Here is a 24,663-nt window from a genome sequence, read left to right on the forward strand (position 1 = left end):
GACAGCAACTTGTCTGTTCTCCTTCCCCCAATTCCCCAGCACTGTTCCCATCCCCACAATTCCCCAATAAAAAAAAAAAAATCTTTAAAAAAAAAAAATGTTTCCATCATATGCTTGCTTAGTAATCCCTGAAACATTAGTAATTTCTTCCATAATGTTAAAATTCCTTGAACTAATGAACAGATCCTTAATAGGCTCCTGCCTTCCACTACTGTCATTTATTACTTTAGTCAAGCAAATTTATATGGCAGTTTTTAATATTGTTCAGCATCCTCTATCACCAAGTCATTTGGAGGCTACTCTTCCTGTTGGGGTTTGCTACCACTTCCCCTAATTGTGACCATTTCAATGTATAGCTCATGATTTCTTTCCAAGTTTTTTATTTTCCGGTCTTCACAGGCCCTTTTCCTAAACATTTTGTTTTTTCCATCTCCTTTGTATGCATCTCACAATTTAACTGTTTCAAGCTTCAGCGCCTTTATTGTTGGTTATGTATGTATTTTTATGATTGTTCACAGTTGGGTTAATATTCCTATTTGGGGGCTAGTTGCCTAGTATCTAACATAGCTTTTTAAGCAAAAGAAGCACAATACATGCTGTTATCATTATATTCACAGAAATGGCAGCACTTTTAAAGATATCTGGAAAATGTATTCTTTCCAAAGTAATGTTCTATGACACTATTTGGTACAAGACTCAATATTTTGAGCCAAAGAGAATAGGATGTCAAACTGGGAGACTTAGTCATCTTTGTCAGTAAAGAAAGGACTAATACACATGTTAGAAAATCCATCTGTATTTCAAAGAGAAACCATTAACATTTCACTTATTTATTTATTTATTTATTTATTTTTAGCTGAGCCATCCTGCCACCTTCTGGCAGCTCAGCAGCTGCTCAGCTCGGGCCAGGAATCGAACCGCTGTTGCTCAGAGCTCAAACTCTTGAGCGAGCTCTTAACCAACTGAGCCACTCGGCCGACCCCAACATTTCACTTATAGTATTAGTAATTAGTAGACTTCCCTAATTGGCATTACTTTGAGTCATGGTAATTTGGTCTGTAACTAAACATTGAATCCAACATTGAGATCTTTTTCTGTAATCAAAATCCATGTCCAATTCAAACTTTAAACTTGCAAACTATAGTATATAATCTAGAGGTTTAGGATCGACACTCTATGCATAAATACAGTGCCCTTTGTGGTAAAATCTTGCTAATTCTGTTAATTCAACAATAAAAAAAATCACAGACAATTATCAGAAGTCCAATCGCTTCATTAAGCCTGAGAGTTACATTAATATTTCTCCTTTGGTGTAGGGGCTACATAGGGCTTTATCGTAGGTAAAATACTATTATCTGGATGTCATTTATTAGCCTTCAAACCAAAAAATAATAATGTTAATATGAGGCATTTTAATACTTGATAATATATAAAATCCCTCTAGTTCTCAGATTCTAAAAGAAATAAGTATACTATTTCACTGTCCAGTGCAACTATCTGGTAGAATTCATTATAATTAAAGTCAGTTCATTTTTTAAAGATTCTTGCATAATTGCCAGTTGAAGGCAGCATAAAAAAATAATAGAATGCAGGAAAAATTTACTTCCATACAATAGAGCTACTCAAAATATTAATTTAAGTTTGTATTTATCCTTCTGGCTCTTTTCTTTAGAAACTGTACAGTGTCTGGAACATGCTTTATATTCAATAATTGTTGCTGAATAAATCATAAGTAATTTCTGGTAGGTTAGAGCAGAGGAGAATTTATTAATTGTACTTTACAAAGTAATCATTCCAAAAAGCATCCCACCCAAGTAACACAGAGAATAGAAGAAACATGTGATATTTGTCATGCTGTTCTTGAACCACCACCATTACTACCCCACCCTCCTCCCCCTCAATATTACATAGACAGATGAATACGGTTTTACATCTACATCTTTCGTTTCTGAATCTTGATAGTTTTTCTACAAGAGAGTTGAGAGCTGGTATTTGGTTCATGGATCCTAAAGAAAAGATAATAGGACCAACACTATTATTTTTTAAGAGAAAATGTCAAAAACAAAAAATGAAAATGTCAAAAGATAGGTTGATATACTGTATTACTTAAAGACTGTTTTGTTGGGAGAACTCACCAAATGATTGACTAACAGCTTTTACTGGACAGTCTTTGGATTTCAGTGTAGATGAAAAATAAATGGGAATCCCTTTCATGTTTACTCTATCCATGCATTTGACAGATGGAGAAAAAAAATCAGAAAGCACGATTACAGCCTCCAAACATGTGGGATTCGTTTCATGTTTTCAAATTATGAAAACAATTTTATATTGGAAGTTTTTTTTTTCAAAGGGCCTACTTATCTATTTCTATCTTTATATCCTTTGCTTACATACACTGAGTCCCATTCCTGATCACATCTACATACAGTCGGGATTATGAGATTGTGTAAACCTGACATTCAATTGGGATATAGTTACAAAAGTCAATGGAGAGAGGCCCTTACTATATTTGGGTCACAATAAGTATAGATCTCATTGGAGAATCTTAGGTAAAATTAGGGTCTTTGGTGGCTCCTTTGGAAGAGTGTGTTCAGTCACTCAGTAACATTGCTTTCTTTATTCCATAAACATTCAGTGCGTGTCCGTTCTGTGTCAGGCATTTGCTAGGTGTTGCATATATAAAGACAAATACTATTGGTAAGCATTACTTCCTATTATGGAGAGGTCTCCAAAGGATACAGAGTAATTAACCTAATATAAAAGTAAAAGAAGCGTAGAGAAAAAGAAATGTTCTTCATTGCTCAAAAGGCATATCACTGCAGAGTTCTAAAGATCCAGTAGTATGTAATACTTAATTTTGATGATTATTTCATGCATGTTAACTGATGATATTCATGATGATGAAGAATATAGAAGACTAAAATGTCTAGGAGGCCTCATTCTAAAGGCTCCTATTTCTTGGTATTGATGAGCTATTACATTTGTTATTTGAATCCTTTAATCTTCCTTCTATTTTTCTAAACAAAAAAAAAATATCATACTCAGGATCTGAAGTAAAGTATACTTAAACATAGATTTTAACATTCTTGAATGTGTATTCATTACTAACTCTATAAAGAAGACAGACAATATAACATCTCCCTTCTAACTATATATTTTTCAGCATTGTGACAATATAGCAATAAATACTTTTTAAAGTATTTATTCCATTGACTCTTGGTCATATCAAAAAATAAGGTGTTTGTTGCTCATTTGAGTAATTCCATATTTAATGTTTTCCACATGTAATAATTCCAATTTGGGGACAAAACATCAGGGATGATATTTGAGTTACTCTCCTGTTTTGCTTCTTCTCTAAACTTTTTTTCTATGCCACACACACATTGGGATCTCAAGATATATGTGAAAATTATTTCTTCTTCTTGTTTCCCTAAAGAGCTAGGTTTTACTTTTATGCTTTTGCAAAAACATACTTTGCTACTGTTTTGGCAGAGCTATGTGCTTTATTTGACAACGATCTACTGTAATTTTCTTATTTCAAAAACCAATGCATTTAATTCTAATTTTATGCTCTAATACTTCATAAAATAGTTCCATTTCTCCCATGTAAATTAAATTTGGTCATTCTATTGTTCTGTATCGCTTGTCAATGTAAGTTACTTAAAGTAAGCAATGGACTTCTCAATTCTTCTCAATAAGTTTAGGACTGTTATACTTTATTTTAGCTTTTAATTCTAATCATCAATCTTTTGAAGTGAACCAAGTAATGAAATAAGACACAATCACTAAGATTTCACTAAATCTTTGTGTGGTGACAGCACTGCTGCATAAGCTTCCTTTACATTCCCATTCTTTCCGTCTACCCTGGAATTTAGGTTACCAAATTGAGATTTAGTATTATGCCAACAACCCATGCTGAAAGAAGCTCTAAGAAGCAACCATATGGAACACTTGCTGATATTTCTGTAAATCTGTTGCCGAGGACACAGATTGTTACATTATAGGGCATCTTTGGATAAGGTGATCTTTCTGATTATACTATATGAAATATTTGAACTGAGCAACTGGCTTGTTTAAAACAAACTGTATGACCCTCTTTCCATTAGCTACCAACAAACCTAGAAAAAAATGTGTAGTCACTTTTTCAAACAAACTCTTAGGATCTTATGACATATATTTCGTGTACTAACCTCATCCAGGATTCATCTCAACTCTCCTACTTTTAATCTTGCTTTCCTCCTTCAGTGATTTTTTTGTTTGCTTTTTAATTGTGATAAAACAACATAACATAAAGTTTACCATCTCACTCATTCTTTAAAAGTACAGCCCAGGAGTGTTAAGTACATTCACATTGTTGTACAATCAATCTCCAGAACTCTTTTCATCATGCAAAACTAAAACTCTGTAACATTAAACAGCTTTCCGTGCCCCTCTCACCCCAGCCACTGGCAACCAGCATTCTACCATCTCTCTCTCTATGAATTTATCTACTGTAGGTACTTCATATAAGTGGAATCATATAGTACCTGTCTTTTTGTGACTGGCTTGTTAAACTTAGCATACTGTCTTGAAGATTCATCCATGTCATAACATGTATAAGGATTTCCTTCTTTTTTTTAAGACTAATAATACTCTGTTTTATGTATATATCACACTGTCTTTATCCACTCAACTGCTGATGGACACTTGTGGTGCTTCCACCTTTTGGCTATTCTGAATATTGTTGCTATGAACATGCGGTTACATCTTCAAATCCCTGCTTTCAGTTCTTCTTGAGGAATTGCCATACTGTTTTCCATAGCTGCTGCACCATTTTACATTCCTGTAAACTATGCACAAGTGTTTCAATTTCTCCACATCTTTGCCAACACTGTTTATTTTCTGGGTTTTCTTTTTTTTTTTAATATTTTTATTGGGGAATTGGGGGAAGGGAAACAGATAAGTTGCTGTCTTTTTGTTCTTCAGTCTAGTTGAGGAGGACGTTGCTTCACTGGCCCAAGTTGGCACCATCATTGCGCTCTTCCCAGGTGAGGCAGATCAGTCGCCAGCTTCTGGATGGCCGCGGCTTGAAGGCCACTCACGCTGGCTGCTGGCAACACATGGTAGCCCATGGCAACCCACTGCAGCAGGGGCTGCAGCCTACGCCATTGCTGGTGACTCACGGCAACCCAGCTCCAGGTTGAGCTGTTGTTCAGCATCTTAGCTGTAGAGAGCAGTGTCACTGGCCCTCATATGTGGGATCCAACCGGGGCCCTCTGGCATTCCAAGCCAGCTCTTAACCAACGTACCACTCGGCTGGCCCGTCTGGGGTTTCCGATAGCAGTCATTCTAATGATTGTGAGGTAGTACCTCACTGCGGTTTTAATTTGCTTTTCCTTAATGATCAATGATGCTGAGCATCTTTTTATGTGTTTATTGGCCATTTGTATATCTTTGGAGAAATGTCTATTCTTGTTTCTTTGCCTGTTTTTTAATTGAGATATTATTTTTATTATTATTATTATTATTATTATTATTGTTATTACTATTATATTATTGAGTTTTAGGAGCTCCTTATATCTTCTGGATATGAACCCTTTGTCAGATATATGATTTGCAAATATTTTCTCCCATTCCATGGGTTGGTTGCCTTTTCATTCTGTTGATAGTGTCATTTGATGCATAAAATTTTTTAATTTTGGTATAGTCCAATTTATCTATTTTTTCTTTTGTTGTTTGCGAGTTATTTTTATTTTAATTTAACCTCATGTATTTAACCTCATGTATTCTATAGACTACCTTAAACTCATCCTAGAATCAAATATAATTAGATAATGATGTAGTTATTCACTTTACAATATTAAGTATTTTGTCATTTTCCTGTGATATTTTAATTTTTTGTACCTTGTTATGAACCTTTTTTCATTTGTTAACAGCATAGATAGAACAAAGTATTTGCATATCTGAACAAGAGTTATCTATGTAGGGAGACAATTAATTCTCTATGACTCTTCCTGCATTTTTGCATGTCCTTTAAAAAACGCACTGAATGGCCTTTGATCCAGAGTACCTTTTCAAAGATTGTGTGGTAAACAGCTTTGGAAGAAAAGGCAAGTCTACTTATAGCCTTGGAAGATGGAGTCAGTGTCTCCCTCTAGAACTAAAGACAGGCATGCTTACAGCCCAGTGTAAAAGATTTACTACATTCCCTAAGCTCAGCATTCGTCTCCTGTACTGCACATGAAGGTGTCACCTGGCCTTCTTTGCAATTGTAGCAGTCCAACAAAAGACTGATACACTGGCTACTGCCATGGCTGTAAGAAACCCTACTTTGTCTCTGGCCCTGGAGGTTCATGTCTTCTACAAGCATCCATGGAACTATGTCATGCTAAATTGTCAATTTGCAAGTAGGGAAAAACTCAGACATTTCACAGTGCTTGACAAATGTATTATAAGGGACTTTTGTGAATATAGTTAAAAGTCAGTCTAATCTCCCACTCAGTAAAGAATGTCTTCTATACATCCTGACAGACAGCATTCCAAATATCACTTAAATGATTCCAAAAATAGAAAACTCTTCTCAAAGCCTGTTGCATCATTGGCTAGTAAGCTTCTCCTTATATTGAACTAAACTATTTATAACTTTATAATACTGGTTTTTGCCTGGCCTCATCTGGTATTACATAGAATAATTATTGTTTTTTCCACATGGTAGGTCTTTGTATTTGAAAATATTTACTTGGTCTCCACTAATCTTTGGTAACTCTCTAAACATATCATTTTCATTCCATATTCTTCACACACTGTTCTCCAGATCCAATGGACACTCTAGACACATTCCAATATTATGATGATTCTCACAAATGCTCTGAACTATAGATGGATTTAAGAAGTATGACTAAGGCACAATTCAGTGAAAATATCATATATTAATTGTATACAATATCTTTGATGTATTTAATGTAAAATTTTATGTACAGTTTTTGTACTGCTATCATATTGTCAGATCATATTTAGCTTGTGATTAGTTTAAATATTCAGGCTTTCCCACATGGTCACACTCAAACTGTGATTATCCCTGTAAAACTGATTTTTTAAATTTGTGACATAAAGTTTTTATTTTTAACCAGACCAAATCATTTTGAATTTAGCTTCTGTCATCAGTAATACTAGTTCCTTGTTAAGTAAAATTTATTCTATCTGGAAATTTCATAGGCATCCTTTCAATCTCTTAATCTTAATCACCAATGGATATATTATCCACAAAAAAGGGCTAAGGATAAGCCATTAAATTTCTTCTTTCATAATAACCCAGGCTATACTTCAACAGTATTGATCAATTTTTTAGCTACTTATAATCTACTGAACGATGCCATTACCCAGCATAAATGTTACCGTCTTATCCACAAGGATATCGTGCTTGGTGAAATTAAAACATTCTGTATGCCTGGCATTATCTAAATCTACCAACAATTTCTAAAACAACATGTCAGCACTTTACTAGGAGAGCAAGGGGGTGTCGTTCAGAAAGGTGAATCAATGCTAATTTACTTTGCTAATGACCAAGCAAGGTAAAGGGTACTGGACTTAAGCACCATTGTCCAAATAAGAAATTGCTTCCCTGATCTCTAATCTCATATAAAGCTAAAACCTTAAGCCCCCGAAGGAATGATAGCAAACATTCACAGAGTCCAAGCAAAAATCCATGGCTGCTGGTGGAGAAGTAGAAGCCAAACACCGTCTCTCTGAGGGAATAGGTAGGAAACTCTCATGCCTCCATTGCCACCTGGTGTGGTTGGAAAATACAGTAGTGATACTTACAAACTTGTCAAAACACACCAAACTATACACTTTAAAAAGGTGAATACTACTGCATGTGAAGTATACCTCAATAAAACTGAATTAAAGTACTAAAATAAGTTTATTTTCTAAAAATTAAAGAATAAATATAAAGATGAGAATAAAAAACATGAAATCAATATTTTCTTTAAAATTTATTTAGGTCATTGAAAATCTTGTAAATTCACTTTCAGTGGTTTCTAACTAACAATACCTTACAAATGAGGACTATATTATTTCTTCCACATGCCATTAAAATATTTGCAACACTCCATATTTTATTACTCTTGATACATTCAAAAAACAGAAACACACAAGACACATTCCCTATTTACATTGTAGTAAATCAGAAATTAACAATAAAAGTTATAATAAGAAAAACTATCCTGTAGAAATTGAGCAGTGTTATCCTAAATAAATTTTCAGTCAAAGAGGAATTAAAATCTGTAACTAGAGACTAGGGGAAAGCTATGAGAATAAAACGTACTCTATCATTCTTAAGGATATGGTCAACACTGAGTTTCAAAAATTGATAGCTTTAAATGCTTTCTTTACTTACAAAGAAACATAAATGGATTGAATAGTAAGTCAAGAGTAAGAAGAAAAACAATAAAATAAAATCCAGAGAGAACAAATATGGATTAACAAATAAAAAAGTAGAAATGAATGAATTGAAAGACAAAAAGAACAATAGAATGAGTAGCTAAATAAAATGAATAGATTAGTTTGGTTGAAAAGATAAAAAAATACAAAACCTCTGGCAACTCAAATCTTCCATAATATTTTTTAAAAATCACAGAACAATAAAAAAATTTAATTTTATGTTTGTTCACTTTTATCCTGAATGTAGTTCTATTATTCATGTCCTTAATCTTTAACTTCAATATTCTGTTTATTAATTTCAATGTTTTTTTACACCAGTAATCAATTCAAATTATTCCAAAAAGACAGAGTCCACAAGATCATGTTGATGGATACAAAGGGTATTTGAAAACCTCAAGGTTTATTTCTGATATTAATTCTTGAAAAATAATAAATTTTTCTCAAATCAATTCATACTCAAAATTATCAGTGAAATATTGAAGCATCCCTAGACCACCTAATTTCTTTAAATTACTTTTTTGAAATTTTAGCCTATGCAGTAAGATTAAAAGAAGATGTAAATATTGAAAAGCCATACCCACATAATTATTTACAGATGATATAAATAAAACTAAATTATTACAATATTAAGTCATAAGGATGAAAAATAAGTACTTTTGAAGTACATGTCTGTTAACAATAAGTTAGGAAATATAATGAAAAAAAATCATTTTTATTATGCATATAGGTAGTGTTTCTCAAACTTTAATGTACAACAAATCATCCAAAGGTCTTGTTAAAATGCAGACTCAGTAGATTTGTGGGATGGGGAACAAGATTTTACATTTCTAATGAGCATTCGGGTGCTGCTGATCATGCTTTGAGTAGTAAGGTATATATATATATACACACACACACACACACACACACATATATATATATACACACACATATATATATACACACATATATATATATATACACACACATATATATATATACACACACATATATATATATACACACACACACACACACACACACACATATACATATTTACATATATACATATACATATATACATCTGCATTCTCACATATAATTTTAAAATTTAAGAATTAACAAGAAAAATATGACTAGGAGGCATAAAAAATATTTGCATTAAGAAGAGAAATGTCACATTCCTGGATAGGAAGACAATAGTATAAAAATATCTCTTCTTCCTAAAATTAATCTAATGCCTGTATTTTACCACCAACGAAAACCACAAAGTGCTGTTTTTTGCAGCTTTAAAAAATGAAGATTATAAAGTTCATCAGGAAGAATAAATATGCCATATTAGATAACAAATATTTTCACAAAGAGGACATTAGGCAATTCTTTTCCTTCCAGAAATCAAAGTGTATTTTAAAATGACAATAATTAAAACAATTAATTTCTGTCACAGAAACAGACAGTTCAAAAGAGTAGAGTACAGGGCCGGCCGAGTGGCATGTTGGTTAAGAGCTGGCTTGGGATGCCAGAGGGCCCCGGTTCGGATCCCACATATGAGGGCCAGTGACACTGCCCTCTACAGCTAAGATGCTGAACAACAGCTCAATCTGGAGCTGGGTTCCCATGAGTCGCAGGTGTCGGCGTAGGCTGCAGACCCTGTGACAGTGGGCTGCCATGGGCTACCATGTGTAGCCAGCAGCCAGCGAGAGCGGCCAGCAGCCACCGTGAGCAGCCATCCAGAAACCGGTGACTGATCTGCCTCGCCCAGGAAGAGCGCAATGATGGTGCCAACTTGGGCCAGTGAAGCAACGTCCTCCACAACTAGACTGAAGAACAAAAGGACAGCAACTTTTCTGTTCTCCTTTCCCCAATTCCCCAATAAAAATCTTAAAAAAAAAAATTGTAGAGTACAAAGTCCAGCCATTGATCCAATTATGCATATGAACTTAGTATATAATAAAAGTCGTAAATCAAATCACTAAGAGAAGAATAAATAATTTAACAACTGAATTGAGACACCTCAAATAATCACCAAAATAGACATATTCTGGCTTCACAACATTACAATTTTAGGACTTAAAACAAGTGCATACTCATGCCTGCATACAGACATCAAATTATGTGAACTTTAACATAAAAGGTGAATTTTAAGGGCCGGCCGAGTGGCTCAGTTGGTTAAGAGCTCGCTCAAGAGTTTGAGCTCTGAGCAACAGCGGTTTGATGCCCAGCCCGAGCTGAGCAGCCGCTAAGCTGCCAATAGGTAGCAGGATGGCTCAGCTTAAAAAAAAAAAAATGAATTTTAAAGCATTCACAAGTAGAAATAATAAAAAGCATAAGATATACCACAGGGACCAAGTTGATAAAGACAATAAACTTTTGTCACATGGGAGGGTGATTGCGAGTCTGGGTGAAAAAGGTGAATGGATTAAGTGCAAACTGGCTATTACAAAATAGGTATGGTGTTGTAAAGTACAGCATAGAGAATATAGTCAACAATATTGTAATAACTATGAGTATGTATGGTGTCAGGTGGGCACTAGACTTATAGGGAGGATCACTTAGTAAGTTATATAAATGTCTAACCACTATGCTGTATGCCTGAAACTAATATAATATTGTCAACTCTATTTGAAAAATTAAAAAATATATATTTTAAAGAAAAGAAACTTTTATCTATTACAAGACTTATTATTTTACATGATCCCATTCTCTTAAAATAGGGTTAGTCAATCAAGTAAGCAATCATAGCCCATTCCTAACACTATCTCAATTCTTCTGGCAAAATTTCAATGACTTCTATAATTTAGTTATTTTCTCTAACATGATTCTTGTTTGTTATCAAAAGCCATATCAGCATAGCTAAATCAGAGTTATTTACTCTGATAAAATCAGACCAATCAGCACAGGGATCTTCTGCCTTTGATTATAATTGTAGGTTTTTTGTTTTTGTTTTTGTTTTTGTTTTCATTACAGTCCCAGTAAGATTGTCCATTTTGGTCATAGACGGCCTCCTACAGCTCTCCAAATGGCATGAAATAATAAATGACTAAGAATTTTTTAAAGGCTAAACGAATATTTTTGCTACAAGTTGTATGCACATAAATTTTAGAAGGCATCAAATAAATTAATAAAAATGTAAAAACTAGGCTTCACAATCACCACTAGCATTTCCTTGCCAAATACCTAACAGGGCATATTACAAGCACACAGTAAATGCTGCGACAATTATAAGAAAGTCAAAAATAATAAATTGCCAGACATATCTCTTCCCAAATTTCTAAACATACTGTTTTAATTACCTCCACCTCTCAGGGTAGGTTGGATCCAGGTCTTCTTCGGGTCCCTCTTACAAAGCTGTGGCTCATGTGGTTCAGTGTACGGCGGTGTTCTAGTTAAAAGAATCTAGTCCAGTCTAGCAATAGTGATTTCTGAACGCATATCCTCTATTTATAGTTCTTCAACACCATACAAAGGACTTGTATTACAAGCAATTTTTTTAAAATCTACCCTTTTTTATAAAATCACACTGAAAGTGTTTACCTCACCAACCCTCACTACCCACAAAAATTTCCTCCTCCATCTATATCAAAAGCCACTTTAATGACTTTTCCTCTCCCTCCTCCCTCTCTTTAACCAAACCTTTCCCTCACTACTACTCCTGCCTACCACCTCCAGTCTAATCCATTTTGGCAGAAGAAGTTTGGCAGAGCAAGATTCTTGGAGAAGAGCTTTGCAAAGCCAGAATACTACAGCATGGGCAAGAGATGTTCAAGGCTAGACACATGTATTTAGTATGAATGTTGTCCGATCACATTTGTAGGTGCTTACAAAATATGCATAAGTGAATGAATGATTCCAAAGTAAGAGGGAAGGATTACCTTTTATGTGAAAGAAAATATCCTGGTTAGGCTTGGGAAAACCCAGGCCACTAGACAAAGCTCTGTTCTCATTCACTCAGATCTACTTTTACAAGACTATTTTTACAGGGATAAAATACATAAACATGCTTTGTAAACATTCTTTTTCTGAATTAATATAAAGTTTTAGTCATAGATATTCATAATTCATTATGGACATGAAATAAACTCATATAATAGTTCTTTAAATTTCCAACATTTTAATCAGAAATCACCAAAGCAAATAAACTTTGTTGTTAGAGGATTGATATATTTTTTTGTACAAATTATTAATCATAGACTACAAGAAAACATCACAAGCTCAGGCCCATCTAATTCAGAAATCAGCATAGTGGAGGCAGGAAGGCAGAATATAAAGTGTGATCACGGCAAGAGATGGCAAACACAACGACCTTGAAATTCTTCAACTAACTAGTTGTGTAAGATTTTGGAAAGGTCCCTTAACCTCTCTGATTTCTGTTCATTTGTGCTTAAAATGAGCTCAGTTATTTAATCAATCTATCTCATCATATAATTTTATATAATCATATAATTTTTAAATTTTACATGAACCTAATTGATGTTTCTTTTCTACTTTATTCTTTTCATAACATTATTTCTGGGAATGGAACTATTTTTGTCTGCATGATTTTTAAAATCTGGAGTTCATAAAAAGCCCAGGTCATATGAATTCCCTAAATTTGGGGCAATTGTTTATGTACATTATTCTGGACAGAAGTCTATAGCTTTCATTTGATTCTCATAAAGCTCTGCGAATCTCTCAAAAAAGATTGAGAACCACTTATGTCAATAATGTACTAATTCCAAGTGATTATCATCAACTTGTAAAAACAGGCTCACAAGAAGGTTGCTTAAGAACCCTGTGTTGGTTCTGTAACATTTTGTATTCCACATAGATAACATAACACACACTGTTAATATAAGCTTTCACTAATGGCTGTCTCCTCTCTCAACAATGGGCCATAGACTACATCTGTCTAGTTCACCTCATTATATCTAATGCCTTGAACAGTGCCTTGCTCTCAATGAAGCAAGGAAGAAAAATGTCTACCAGTTTATCTTTAGGGGAAGAAGGCAGCTGGGAAATGCTCATCTTCTCACCTGGGCTAAGATTGAGGCTCCAGAATACTACAAAAATATAGAGGAATTAGCAAGTAAGGAGAGATAGATCATCTTCTCCACAAACCAAGCCTTGTTATTTCAAGAGAAAATGGAAACCCAAAGTAAATAAGGGCCTTACCAAAAGTGGCAAGGTCAAGAACAAAGTCCTTAAACAACAGTACAGCACTCCCTTTCCACTAAGTCGTCCAGTTGGGGGAAGACACAGAAACTAATTATGGATTGCAAATTAACATGTCACCCAGTTCCTTTCTTTTAACCGCAATTCAGCGGCTAACAAAATTCTTTTGTTATAGGTAGACATACCATAAATAGCCTGTGATTTTTTTGCCTGATTTATTAACCTGAGCAAATAAAATAATGTCACGTCTTATATGTACTATATTGAGTTGTCGGAAAAGTCATGACGTATTTTTTCTGTGTTTTTCATTGCAAAAATGCATCATGACTTTTCTGACAACCCAATAACTTGAAATCAACTTCTTTGTCATTGTCATATCTATAGAAGATCTCCAGTGCTATAAATAAAATTGCTTTTATCATGCAAACTTAATTAGCTTTTCAATAATCCCTGTTTATTTGTTTTCACTGACAATTACAGGAAGAAAAGGACTTCATTCATTTAAAATATATAATAGATAAAATTGGATGCATGTTATTTCATTCCTATACACTGCTGGTAATTGTCTTTTAAAAACCTAATAACATTTGTGTTTCTTTTACTGTTTACAGGAGCATTGTTTTAAACCCAGCCTATTTTCGAAATCATCTTCGTCAGGCAACAGTGTTTAGATGTCTGGAGAGATATTCAGAAGCTGCCCGGTATGTTTGTTATAACTTTTGTGAAGATTTATTTCAAGTTAAATTAATTTTATTCTCAGCTTCTGGTAATAGCATAATAGGACTTTCCATTTCTCTCATGGAATATGATTTTACCAGAATTATTGTCTTATAAACGTCAAACCAACAATTATTGACTATCTTTTTCTTTAATTAAAGCTATTCTGTGTTCATAGCTCTTAGTAAAATTCAAACTTCCAGCCATGAGCTCATTGACAATGATGGGAACACTTCCATGGAAGATTAGAAATGAACTTGACCTCTTGCTCTCAAGTACATTCCTGGTCCTGGTTGTAATGACACAATTTTGTGGCTATCTCTTTCTTGAGTTCTGGAAATGAAATCCAATCCCATAAAAAGGACCCCAGAAACCCATTTCTAGAGGAGATGCATCAGTTATAACTCTCAGGGTTGTTAGAAGTGTCCTGAAGTACTGCTGCTTGCACCCAAATATGTTTCATAAAAAGTTAGAGAAATAGCTCTTAATATTCTCATCCTGGAACCTAGACTTACAGCAAAGAATTACAAGAATTGTGCAACAGCCTCAATGCTGTGTTCAAACTTCCTTCTCACCTGTGGCAACTGAGGCTTTTTTTCTTCTTGGGTCAAGTTCATCATATCTGACTTCTCTTTGATGAATTCTTTCAAAGAATTTCCCTCATCTCCCAATGCCCAGATACATGCTGTTTCTTATTCCTACTGCCCCAGAAATCTAGAAAGGAAGTGCGGTGGTTTCTACATGTCCTCCAAGCACAACTCCCAAGGAGAAACCCACAGTAACAGGGATGGGGTAAGGGGGCCTAGGTTGCAGGCAGCTGCTGTCACTGGAACATTTACAAAGAACACTTCTTGGAAAATGAAGTTTAAGAAATTTAAGTAGATAATAAAAATGATACCATGAGGTTGACATGAATTCCCTTTGTGTAAGATGGTGATAGGAGTTCCCTGAAGTCAATTAAATGATGGATATGGAAGGCAGAATGAATTCCAACTGCGCTCACTTTGCGGTCAAACAACCAACATGCCACATCTATGTACCTGTGTGTTTATGTCCACTTTTAAAAATGTGAATAGGTCTTTATCAATTTCTTCTTATCAGTTAATCAATTTTACAGTTTTCTGTAAAATGATTTTCCTTTAGGGGTGATGTCTTCATAATCTAATCAAAAGACCAATAGGAAAAGGCTAGATGCAACTTCAGAACCAGACTGCATAGTAAAAAGCTCTTGGTGGTATGCTGGGGTCAGCTTGTACAGACTCTGGGAAGCAGTAGGGGAAATTAGCAACCTTAGGAAAATTTACATTCTGGAAATTGGCCAATGCTACAAATCCAGCCTTTTTAGGTTTGGAGGAGAGCCAAATGACCAGCTTATCACTGATTATAACTTAATTGTGTCCAGCCAATTTGAGTTAAAGTGGTGAGAATAATTCTTTGTCCTAAACAAACAAACAAACAAACGAGTTGGTGGTTAATAACCATTTCACTTTTTCAGTAAGAACATATTACATGAAATTGTTAGTACAACCCTTGTTGAAAGGTAAATATGAGTGTGTGCATATAGTAAAGTTATGTGATAGTGTCATGCCTCCTACAGAGAAGATCCATAAGGCAACAAACAGACGTCATTGCACAGAGTCTTTAGGTAAGACCATGCTGTGTAAGAGGAAGCAAATAGAAGGTAACACTAAATGGGTAAATCACAGCACAGCCTTTTTATCCATCATGGAGGAAGAATTAGCTGTATATTTCTTCATACATGAACTATACAGGGGATAGTAGAGCAGGAATAACACACTCAAACGCTTTCAAAGACCAGACAGATGGTGTGTGAAGGAGGCCAACGATAAGCTAAAAGATGTTGTATGAACTACAGAGAACTGGGAATCACTAAGTAAAGTGATCATGCAATTTATCTGTCAAACTGGACACTTTTTTTTTTTAAGATTTTATTGGGGAATTGGGGGAGGGGAACAGCATTGGGGAATTGGGGAAGAGGAACAGACAAGTTGCTGTCCTTTTGTCCTTCAGTCTAGTTGTGGAGAACATCGCTTCACTGGCCCATGTTGGTATCATCATTGCCCTCTTCCCAGGTGAAGCAGTCGATCTGCTCACAGCAACTCACGAAAGCTCACGCCAGCTGCTGGCCAGCCCCACTGCAGCCTATGCCATCGCAGGTGACTCACAACACCCGAGCTCCAGGTCGAGCTGTTGTTCACCATCTTAGCTGTAGAGGGCGCAGCGTTACTGGCCCTCGTGTGGGATCCAAACCAGGGCCCTGCTGCTCAGAGCTGGCATCCCCAGCCAACTCCTAATCAACACGCCGCTCGGCCGGACCCAAACTGGACACTCTTAATAGTGAAAGTGGGAATTACTAAAAATTATACCAGGAAAATAGGCATAAACCAGGGCTGTCATGAGCACACTGGCCATGCTGTCACCCTTCCACTGGCCCCTCCAAAGGAAGTGTCCATAGTCAAGTCCAGCTAGTGTAGTTGTATAGGAATGTAGGTTCAGTGTTGCAGATCTTTGAGTCTTCACGAGACAGCATAATTCAGAGCATCCTAAGAAATTTCTGGACTTTTAAATATTGGCAATTATTTTGAGTTTTTTAAACACAGTGTCATCTTAAAAAAGCTGAAGTAGTCCCATTCATGAAGGTGTAATTCACTAAAGAATCTATTTGCCAAATGATCAATTTACAGAAGTCACCAAATTTAAAATTTACTAAAAACTTATTTTAAGAAATAATCTTTTTGAATAATTAATATGAACACATTTGCTTCTGTACATATTCCTCATGAAATATTCAGCAAATTCAGTTTACACTGATTTCTTGCCAATATTTTAAAAAGTGAATTTTTTTTTTAACTTTTAACACTATCATTTTTAGGATTCCCCAATTTTTGGAGAGTGACCAAATTTACCTACTTAACAAAATATATTTTAATTATTTATAGCATTTTTAACAATTTGTATCTAACGAGATGATCTTAACAGCTCCCTGCTTTATGCCTAAAGCTAGACACAGCACAATCTGGGGCAGACTGAAGAACAGAGAGAAATTAAAGGCCCAGAACCCTGGAGCCCTGCTCCCTTCAAATTCATCTGTAGGATTGCTAAAAATTGTCTAAAGAGCTTAAATAAACTACATTTTACAAAATAAAAATATTTATAAATTTGATGCATTGGTCATGTGACAAACTCACTATCTTATGAATTGACCTAGAGCCCACAGGAGGCTGTGAGGTGGGTCCCAGCCTGAGATTTGAAGCTTGGATCAAATCCTCCCTTGCAGCTCTCAGTGAAGACTGGAGTTTAATCCTTCACAGAGAGAAGCCGAGAGCTTCCTCCTACCAGCAAGAGGATTCTTCGCATGTCAATTTTATGCTGATCATTTGGGGAAAGGCTTTAGTCTAAAACCAGCAGTCCACTATTAAAAAGATAGTATTTTATAGAGTGCAATGGCTTTAGTTAATATACCATCTGCAGCAAATCTTGTCTGTTCTAACTTCTATTTTGCTATGTTATTTAATGTCATGTAATGTATGAAATGTTGCGAGAAATAGATTAAATAAAATATGCAGTCTAACATTTTCTTATCTTCGCCCTTCTTAAAGTAATACACTAAATGACACACTGGATTTCAGAGGTATATTTTATTGTGCCTTTCAGAATTAAAAAAAAAAAAAGCAAATCGGTAAGATGCCACCAAGTTGTATCAGTCTGCTTATTGCTACACTAAGACTTTCCTCCTAGCTAATTCTCAGCTTTGCCTCCCTCCTTGCTCTCTGACAGTGTGTTCTCTTCATTCCTATTTTACCATTTGGGTACCAGCCACTCTCATCCTCCTTCTCTGCACTTGCCTCTTTTCTTGTTCCATGCCTCTTACCTTTTTCTCAAAAATGTTTCCCTTCTTTGTGAGCATCCCTTCCTTCTGGTCATTAATAAGCCATTCTTAGTGCATCTCGCTTAATCTGTAAGCCCTTGGCCCTCCTTGGTGCTTGCCATTGATTCAACAGATCAGTGATTACATTTTCATTGGTTTTGTATTTTATTGTTGATACCCTGAGTTGGAGGCTACTTAGGATATTTGAATTTTCTGGAAATCTATTCTCTGGATGACTGTACAGTGTAAACCTCAAACAATAAATCCCTTGAAAAAAAGACTCCTTTAGACATGAGTAATCAGCCATGCCTAAAGTATGACACATTAGAGTATCAATTTTTGAATGAGAATTAGTATGAACACTTCGGGTCTAGGCTGTATGAGCACCAAAATATCTGAGTTGTTTTTTTGCATGCGTGGGGGGGGGTTTTTGTACTTTTTGTTTGTTTGTTTTTGCCAAGCAGTACTTTCTATTTAGCTAAATCAAAACACAATACTGTAAGATACACTAATTCATGGCTACCATCACTGACAAGCCAGATAATAGAAGTTAGGGGTGGGAGTAGATAGGAGTTTCTTGAGAACCAGCAGGGGACTTGTGAGTTTGGTTTTGTTGTTTTCTTGCAAAAGTTATCCCTGGAAATTGGAAATAATGCATGCATAAATCACAATCTGCCAAAAGAAAAGAGAGATCCAAGAATAAATTGAAGTGTTCGTTCAGAAATCTGGTAACATAAAACAGTGGTGTTGCTGTAGATAAGCAATCACTCACAAGTAATACTACAACAGCAAGCAACAAGAAACTGTGTCAGCTTTTTTGATGTCACGGAACTCTATGATTTTAAATGAGATTATTATGTATCTTGCAAGGAAGGAGAATATACTGACAGGTAGAGTCAAGACAAGTGATTCTGAAGAGATGATAGTAGTGCTGGGAGTTTATTTTAACTTAGTTCTGATTCAACGGGAAGTGTAAAATCCATTCACTCACCATGCAAGATGCTAAAAATACATCACAGATTTTTTTTTGGTTAAGTTTTCGTTTGTGCCTATGAACAGAATAAATGAAGACTGTAGCCTAATTTTTATTCTTAAACTTGCCATCTGCCTGAAGGGCTTTCTTTCTCTTTCTTGGAGACAGTTTCCCGTTGCCAGAACAGCTTTAGTGTGGGCTGGTATTAGTCAGTCATGTGTAACATATGGCTGTATGTTGGGAGATGGACATGTTCATTCTATCATTAAGTGTCCTTCCCTTTTCCTAGGTATGACAGAGTTTATGAACCCTAAATATTGTAACAATGTTACTTCTTGGTGTATGATTTCTAAAACAGACATTAATAAGAACAGATTTAGTCATGTCACATGGCTTAGGTTAAATGTCTGACCATGAGTCTACAGCTCACCCGATTTTTATGTATGTAAGGAGTTGTGTTTGTGAATTCAAGGAAAAAAGTGAAAGTTAACATATATTAAAGCTTCAAGTTTCTAGCTATCTCTTACGTCTTAAGGATATAAAATTGCAGATTTTTAAATATCGAATCTTATAACAAATCTTGAAGTTGTAATGACATCAGGTGGCTTAAAAGTAATTCTGTTGCCTTAGGAAAGTTGAACCTTTTGGACATGAGCCAAATTATAGGTACATTATTGCAAAGATACATAATTTTACATAAATATAGAAAATAATTTTTAACATGGGCTGTTGAAAAGAACATCCAAAAATTCATTAGAGAGAAACAAACATTGATTGACTTTGTGAATACCTCCATTTTGCTGATGCTTGTCATGCTAATTATTTTTGTTCCTATTCTCTTTGGAATGATATGCTATGCATTTGCACTACCTGTAAACATTTCTAAAATAGTTTAGAAATGTAAAATTCTTGGACTGTGTGCACTTTCTGCAAATATTGGCCTAGAAAATGTATGGCTGAGTACAGAAAAAAAATGTCTTTGCTATAGATCCAACCTTTTCTAAAAAGTGGGTGGAGCCATGAAGACTGCATAAAAGAGAACACAGTAAAATTCTTGGATGTCAGGTTTTAAGGGTGAAGAAATAAAGATATTCTCTTCCCCCCCTTTTTCCATTCAATCAGATGTCTACCTGGTTCCACATTCTCTACAATAATGGATGCACAAAACCAATTAAACATGAAAGAAGTCTAATCCAAAGAAGCTGAAGTTTAACTCTGAGTGTTCTATGCTATTTCCTAATATCCAAGTGTTGCCAACTGAATTAGAGATTAGTCTGCGAATGCTAAAATTATGATAAATGGATTAAAACCTCTATGGTTTTAATCAGTAAATTAGAAATAATGATGACACCTATGTCAGAGAGGTTATTATGAGGATAAATGAGACAATTTATGTAGTGCATTTAGCACAGTACTTGGCACAGTGTACACTCTCAAAAAAATAAAGAGCTATTATCATTGTTTTTGTTGTTAAAAACTAGAACTCTTTGAAGATAGATGAAGCTACCTTAAGAGACAATGAGATTCTCAGAATTGAAACCAGAGTATGACGAGCAATCATTTGCCTGAGGCATTGCACTACCAGAGGCAAGATTACACCACAGGATTATTAGATCCTGTCTCACTCTGAAAATCAACATGTTTCTGTTTGGGGGGAATCCAATATTAACACAGGGGTTGAAGGGCAAGATTTTGGTTGGCTTAAGCACTTGAAAGGGGCAAGATTTTTATTTTTTTTTAAATATTGTGTATGAATGTATCATGAATTTTTTCACCAGGTTTCATTATGGGTGATATTCCAATTATTCCTGAAAGGAGTCAGAGCATGGAATCCCTGGGCAGGTGGAACTTCAAATGACATAAAGACAAATGTTCAGGCAACTTGGGCTTGACTCCAGTTCTCCCTTTTATTCCTTTCCTCACTTCTGTCAAAAATTGCAACACCCTGACAAAACATTAGACTGGAAATCCTAACAGCACATTGCCTGAAACTCTGAAATTCTTCAACCTTTTTTTAAAAAAAATTACTGGCATTGGTTCATCACACTATTATACACATAAATTAATCTTGATGCCACTAATTATAAAAATTGCTTATAAGTCAAAAGCTCTGTTTCTGTGTCTATCTGCTAAAGAGGAATCATCTACACTAGAGAATTATAGTCAAGCCAGAAAGGCCTGTGTTCTATTCCCAAGACTAGAGATGACTAGCTTTGTAGGGCCTCGGGCAAGTTAATTAAGTAAGCTCTTCCAGTAACAATTTCCTCAACCATAAATTGGAGATCATAACACTACTTTACAAAGGAAACACAAGGATTAAATGAAATAATGAACAAAAAACAATAAGCTCAGTGCCTGGCATATAGTAAGCCCTCAGTTAATTATTGCTGCTGTTGTTGCATACTTTGAAGAATTATGTTCAAAACCCTAAGACTTGAACTCTAAATTCTGTTGAGTGAAACTTTGGCATAGACATTATATTTTATCAGCCATCCTCTCTGACCCTCTGCTCTTTGCCAAACTTTATAGCACATGTTGTGCATTATCATTGCTCTTCACAATGCTACAAATAAGTAATATCCTGCATATTGTAGGTGAGGAAACTTAACTTAGAGTTTGAATGACTTGTCAAAGATCATATCACTGATAAGTAGCAAATCTAGAATTCAAACCTAATTTTATTGTCGAGACCCTGACTCATGCACAAAAGTATGGCTCAGACCTCATATTTGCTATTTGGGTGAGTTTGAAACTGTATTGCCTTATTGTTTACGTTTTCATTTCTTATTACTAATGAGCCTGTGCATCTTTAATATATATGTATTGTCCAATCTTGTTTCCTTTTCCGTGAAATTTTATTTGTGTATCTATCTTTTGCACATTTTTATTGGGTTGTTTCCTTTGTTATCATTGAATCATAGGATCTTTATATATTCCGCAAACTAATAATTTTTTATAACATGTGCTGAGGGTAATTTCTTCCAATTTATGATTTACATAATTACACTCTTAATAGTATCTTTTGATAAATAATAAATCTAAAGTCTTTGTTTTAGTTTAGTTAAATGTAGTCAAATTCCTTTATGATTTGCACTGTTTCAGTTTTAAGAAATCTCATCCCAGGCTCATCAAGATAGTCTTCTATGGTGTCTTCAAAGGTTTTAAAATTTTCCCTTTGACTTTAATGTTTTGACCCAGTAATAATTGATTTTTATAGAAGGTGTGAAGTAGGGATCTATTGCAATGTTTTTCCTTCAGTGGATAACCAACTATCTTAACATCACCTTATTAAATCCTTTTGTTATTGATCTTCAATGTTGGCTCTGTCTGCATCAGTTTCCATATGAATATGTTGATCTCTGGTCCTAATTCCATAAATACATCTATTTGTCTGTCCCATTGCCAAAAGCACACTATTCTATATAGGATGGTTTTATAAAATGTCTTGATACATGGTGTAGCAAACCTCCCTAACTGATTCTTTTTTTCAAGAATGTCTTGTTTATTATTGGCCTTTTGATCTTCCACATAAATTGTAGAAAGTGTGACTTTGAATTCAAAACCAGGATAATGTCAGTTCTAGTTAGAAATTCCCAAGGAAGACTTTCTTATTTTTTCTTGTGCTCTACCAGGATCCAAAGCCAAGACTGCCATGTAATTCTACTACTTTTCTCTATAAGAATTCCTCCTAATTCTTTCACTGAACATGTTATTTCTTAAGGAAACCTATGTGGGTGGGCTTCTATTGAACTTTCACTCTACTCAGACCCCAAGCTTTGTCTCCTTTTTCATATATATATATATATATATATATATATATATATATATATATATATATCTGTTAAAAGAGAGTTACTGTACCATTAAATATGAATAGATAGCCTCAGGGGAAAAAAAACAGCTTCAGTGCTTTCTTTCAAACCCTTTTTACTTTATAACACTATCCATGCATTTTTTTTTTAAGATTTTTTATTGTGGAATTGGGGGATAGGAATAGCGCTGGGGAATTTGGGGAAGGGGAACAAACAAGTTGCTGTCGTTTTGTTCTTCAGTGTAGTTGTGGAGGACGTTGCTTCACTGGCCCAAGTTGGCACCACTATTGCGCTCTTCCCAGGCGAGGCAGATCAGTCGCCGGATTCAGGACAGGTCGCTCACTGCGGCTGCTGGCCGCTGACACTGGCTGCTGGCTACACATGGTAGCCCATGGCAGCCCACTGCCACAGGGGCTGCAGCCTACACCATCACCAGTGACTCACCGCAGCTCAGCTCCAGATTGAGCTGTTGTTCAGCATCTTAGCTGTGGAGGGCAGTGTCACTGGCCCTCATAGGTGGGATCGGAACTCTGGCGTCCCAGGCCAGCTCTTAACCAATGCGCCACTCGGCCGGCCCTATCCATGCATTTTTTTTTTAATGTCCATTTGACACAAGAGCCAAGCAGAAGGCAGTCTTAATGACCAAAGCTGAAACAATTTGAGTAACAAAACAAATATTGATAGTATTAAATTATAACCCATAGAATTAAATGAATATCCATATCATGCGTTCATACTGATATAAACAGAATGTATAAGTAAATATGCAGAGAATAAATGAAAGAACATCAATATGAGCAAACACCACAGTAATAATTGTTTCAAGCAAGAGCCACTAATGGGCTTTCAGTTTCCAGTCTGACATGTAAGGAGCACAGAAGTCACCACTCTATTGTAATAAGTAAGTAACTGACCAAACTAAAAAAAAACCGAAAAAAAAAAAAAACAACTTCTTAGATCCATAAGAAAAGTGAGGTCACAGGGTAAATCAGCTGTCCCCAAATTGGAAAGGCAGACAAACAGATACAGAGAATTACAACTTACTGGAGAAGAAACCTCTTACCAGAAACCTCTGCAGGAATCAGTGCTGTGGCAGAAAAATCTAAACTGTAATTAACAAATTGCTGGAAGTTCAATGTGGACAACTCTGAGAGCTAAGACTTCCAAGGGGAACTTGTCATGGGGAGACCACTACACTTTTATGAGTTTTACATCCAGGATTCTATTAGTTCCTTATGGTGAATATGGAAAGAAAATCATGCTTCCAGCAGGAGGGGAGGAAAAGGAACCAATTTGAAATATACCAGAGCATTCTATTCTTCTCAAGGAGGCTTGCCCTCAAGAGAAAATATTTTACCAGAGCCTAACATACCTGAGAAAAAGAAATATGCAACTCAAGATCATTCTAGCCTTCCACATGGGGGAAAGGGAAATACCAAACTCCAACCTCCTTTAGCCATTCCATCACACTAATGGGGTAGAAGTTGAGGGGGGATGGAGAATGAACAAACTGAGAAACACTGATGAAGTTCACAGTTCAGGGGCACAGGCTCACTTGACCTAAATCATAGATTGAGATCTAATCGTAGAACTTTAGAATGCTTCTTCTCTTCCCACACTTTACCACTACATTACTAAAGGCCCATTTACTGAAGTTCCTTCTACCCAGTAGATCACCTTACAACAAAAAAGTTACAAGGCAGAAAGAAAAGAAAGAAAGT

General features: G+C 35.4%; 1 protein-coding gene across 1 annotated transcript in view; it reads left to right on the plus strand.

Annotated features, from left to right (window-relative positions):
- SPATA16 (spermatogenesis associated 16) overlaps positions 1 to 24,663 on the plus strand; it is a 218,101-nt gene that overhangs the window by 80,342 nt on the left and 113,096 nt on the right. Inside the window, 1 exon segment of the mRNA XM_019660518.1 lies at positions 14,163 to 14,252. Coding sequence (XP_019516063.1) covers positions 14,163 to 14,252 — 90 coding nt within the window.

The sequence above is a fragment of the Hipposideros armiger genome, unplaced genomic scaffold (assembly GCF_001890085.2).
Source record: "Hipposideros armiger isolate ML-2016 unplaced genomic scaffold, ASM189008v1 scaffold_320, whole genome shotgun sequence".
NCBI lineage: Eukaryota > Metazoa > Chordata > Mammalia > Chiroptera > Hipposideridae > Hipposideros > Hipposideros armiger.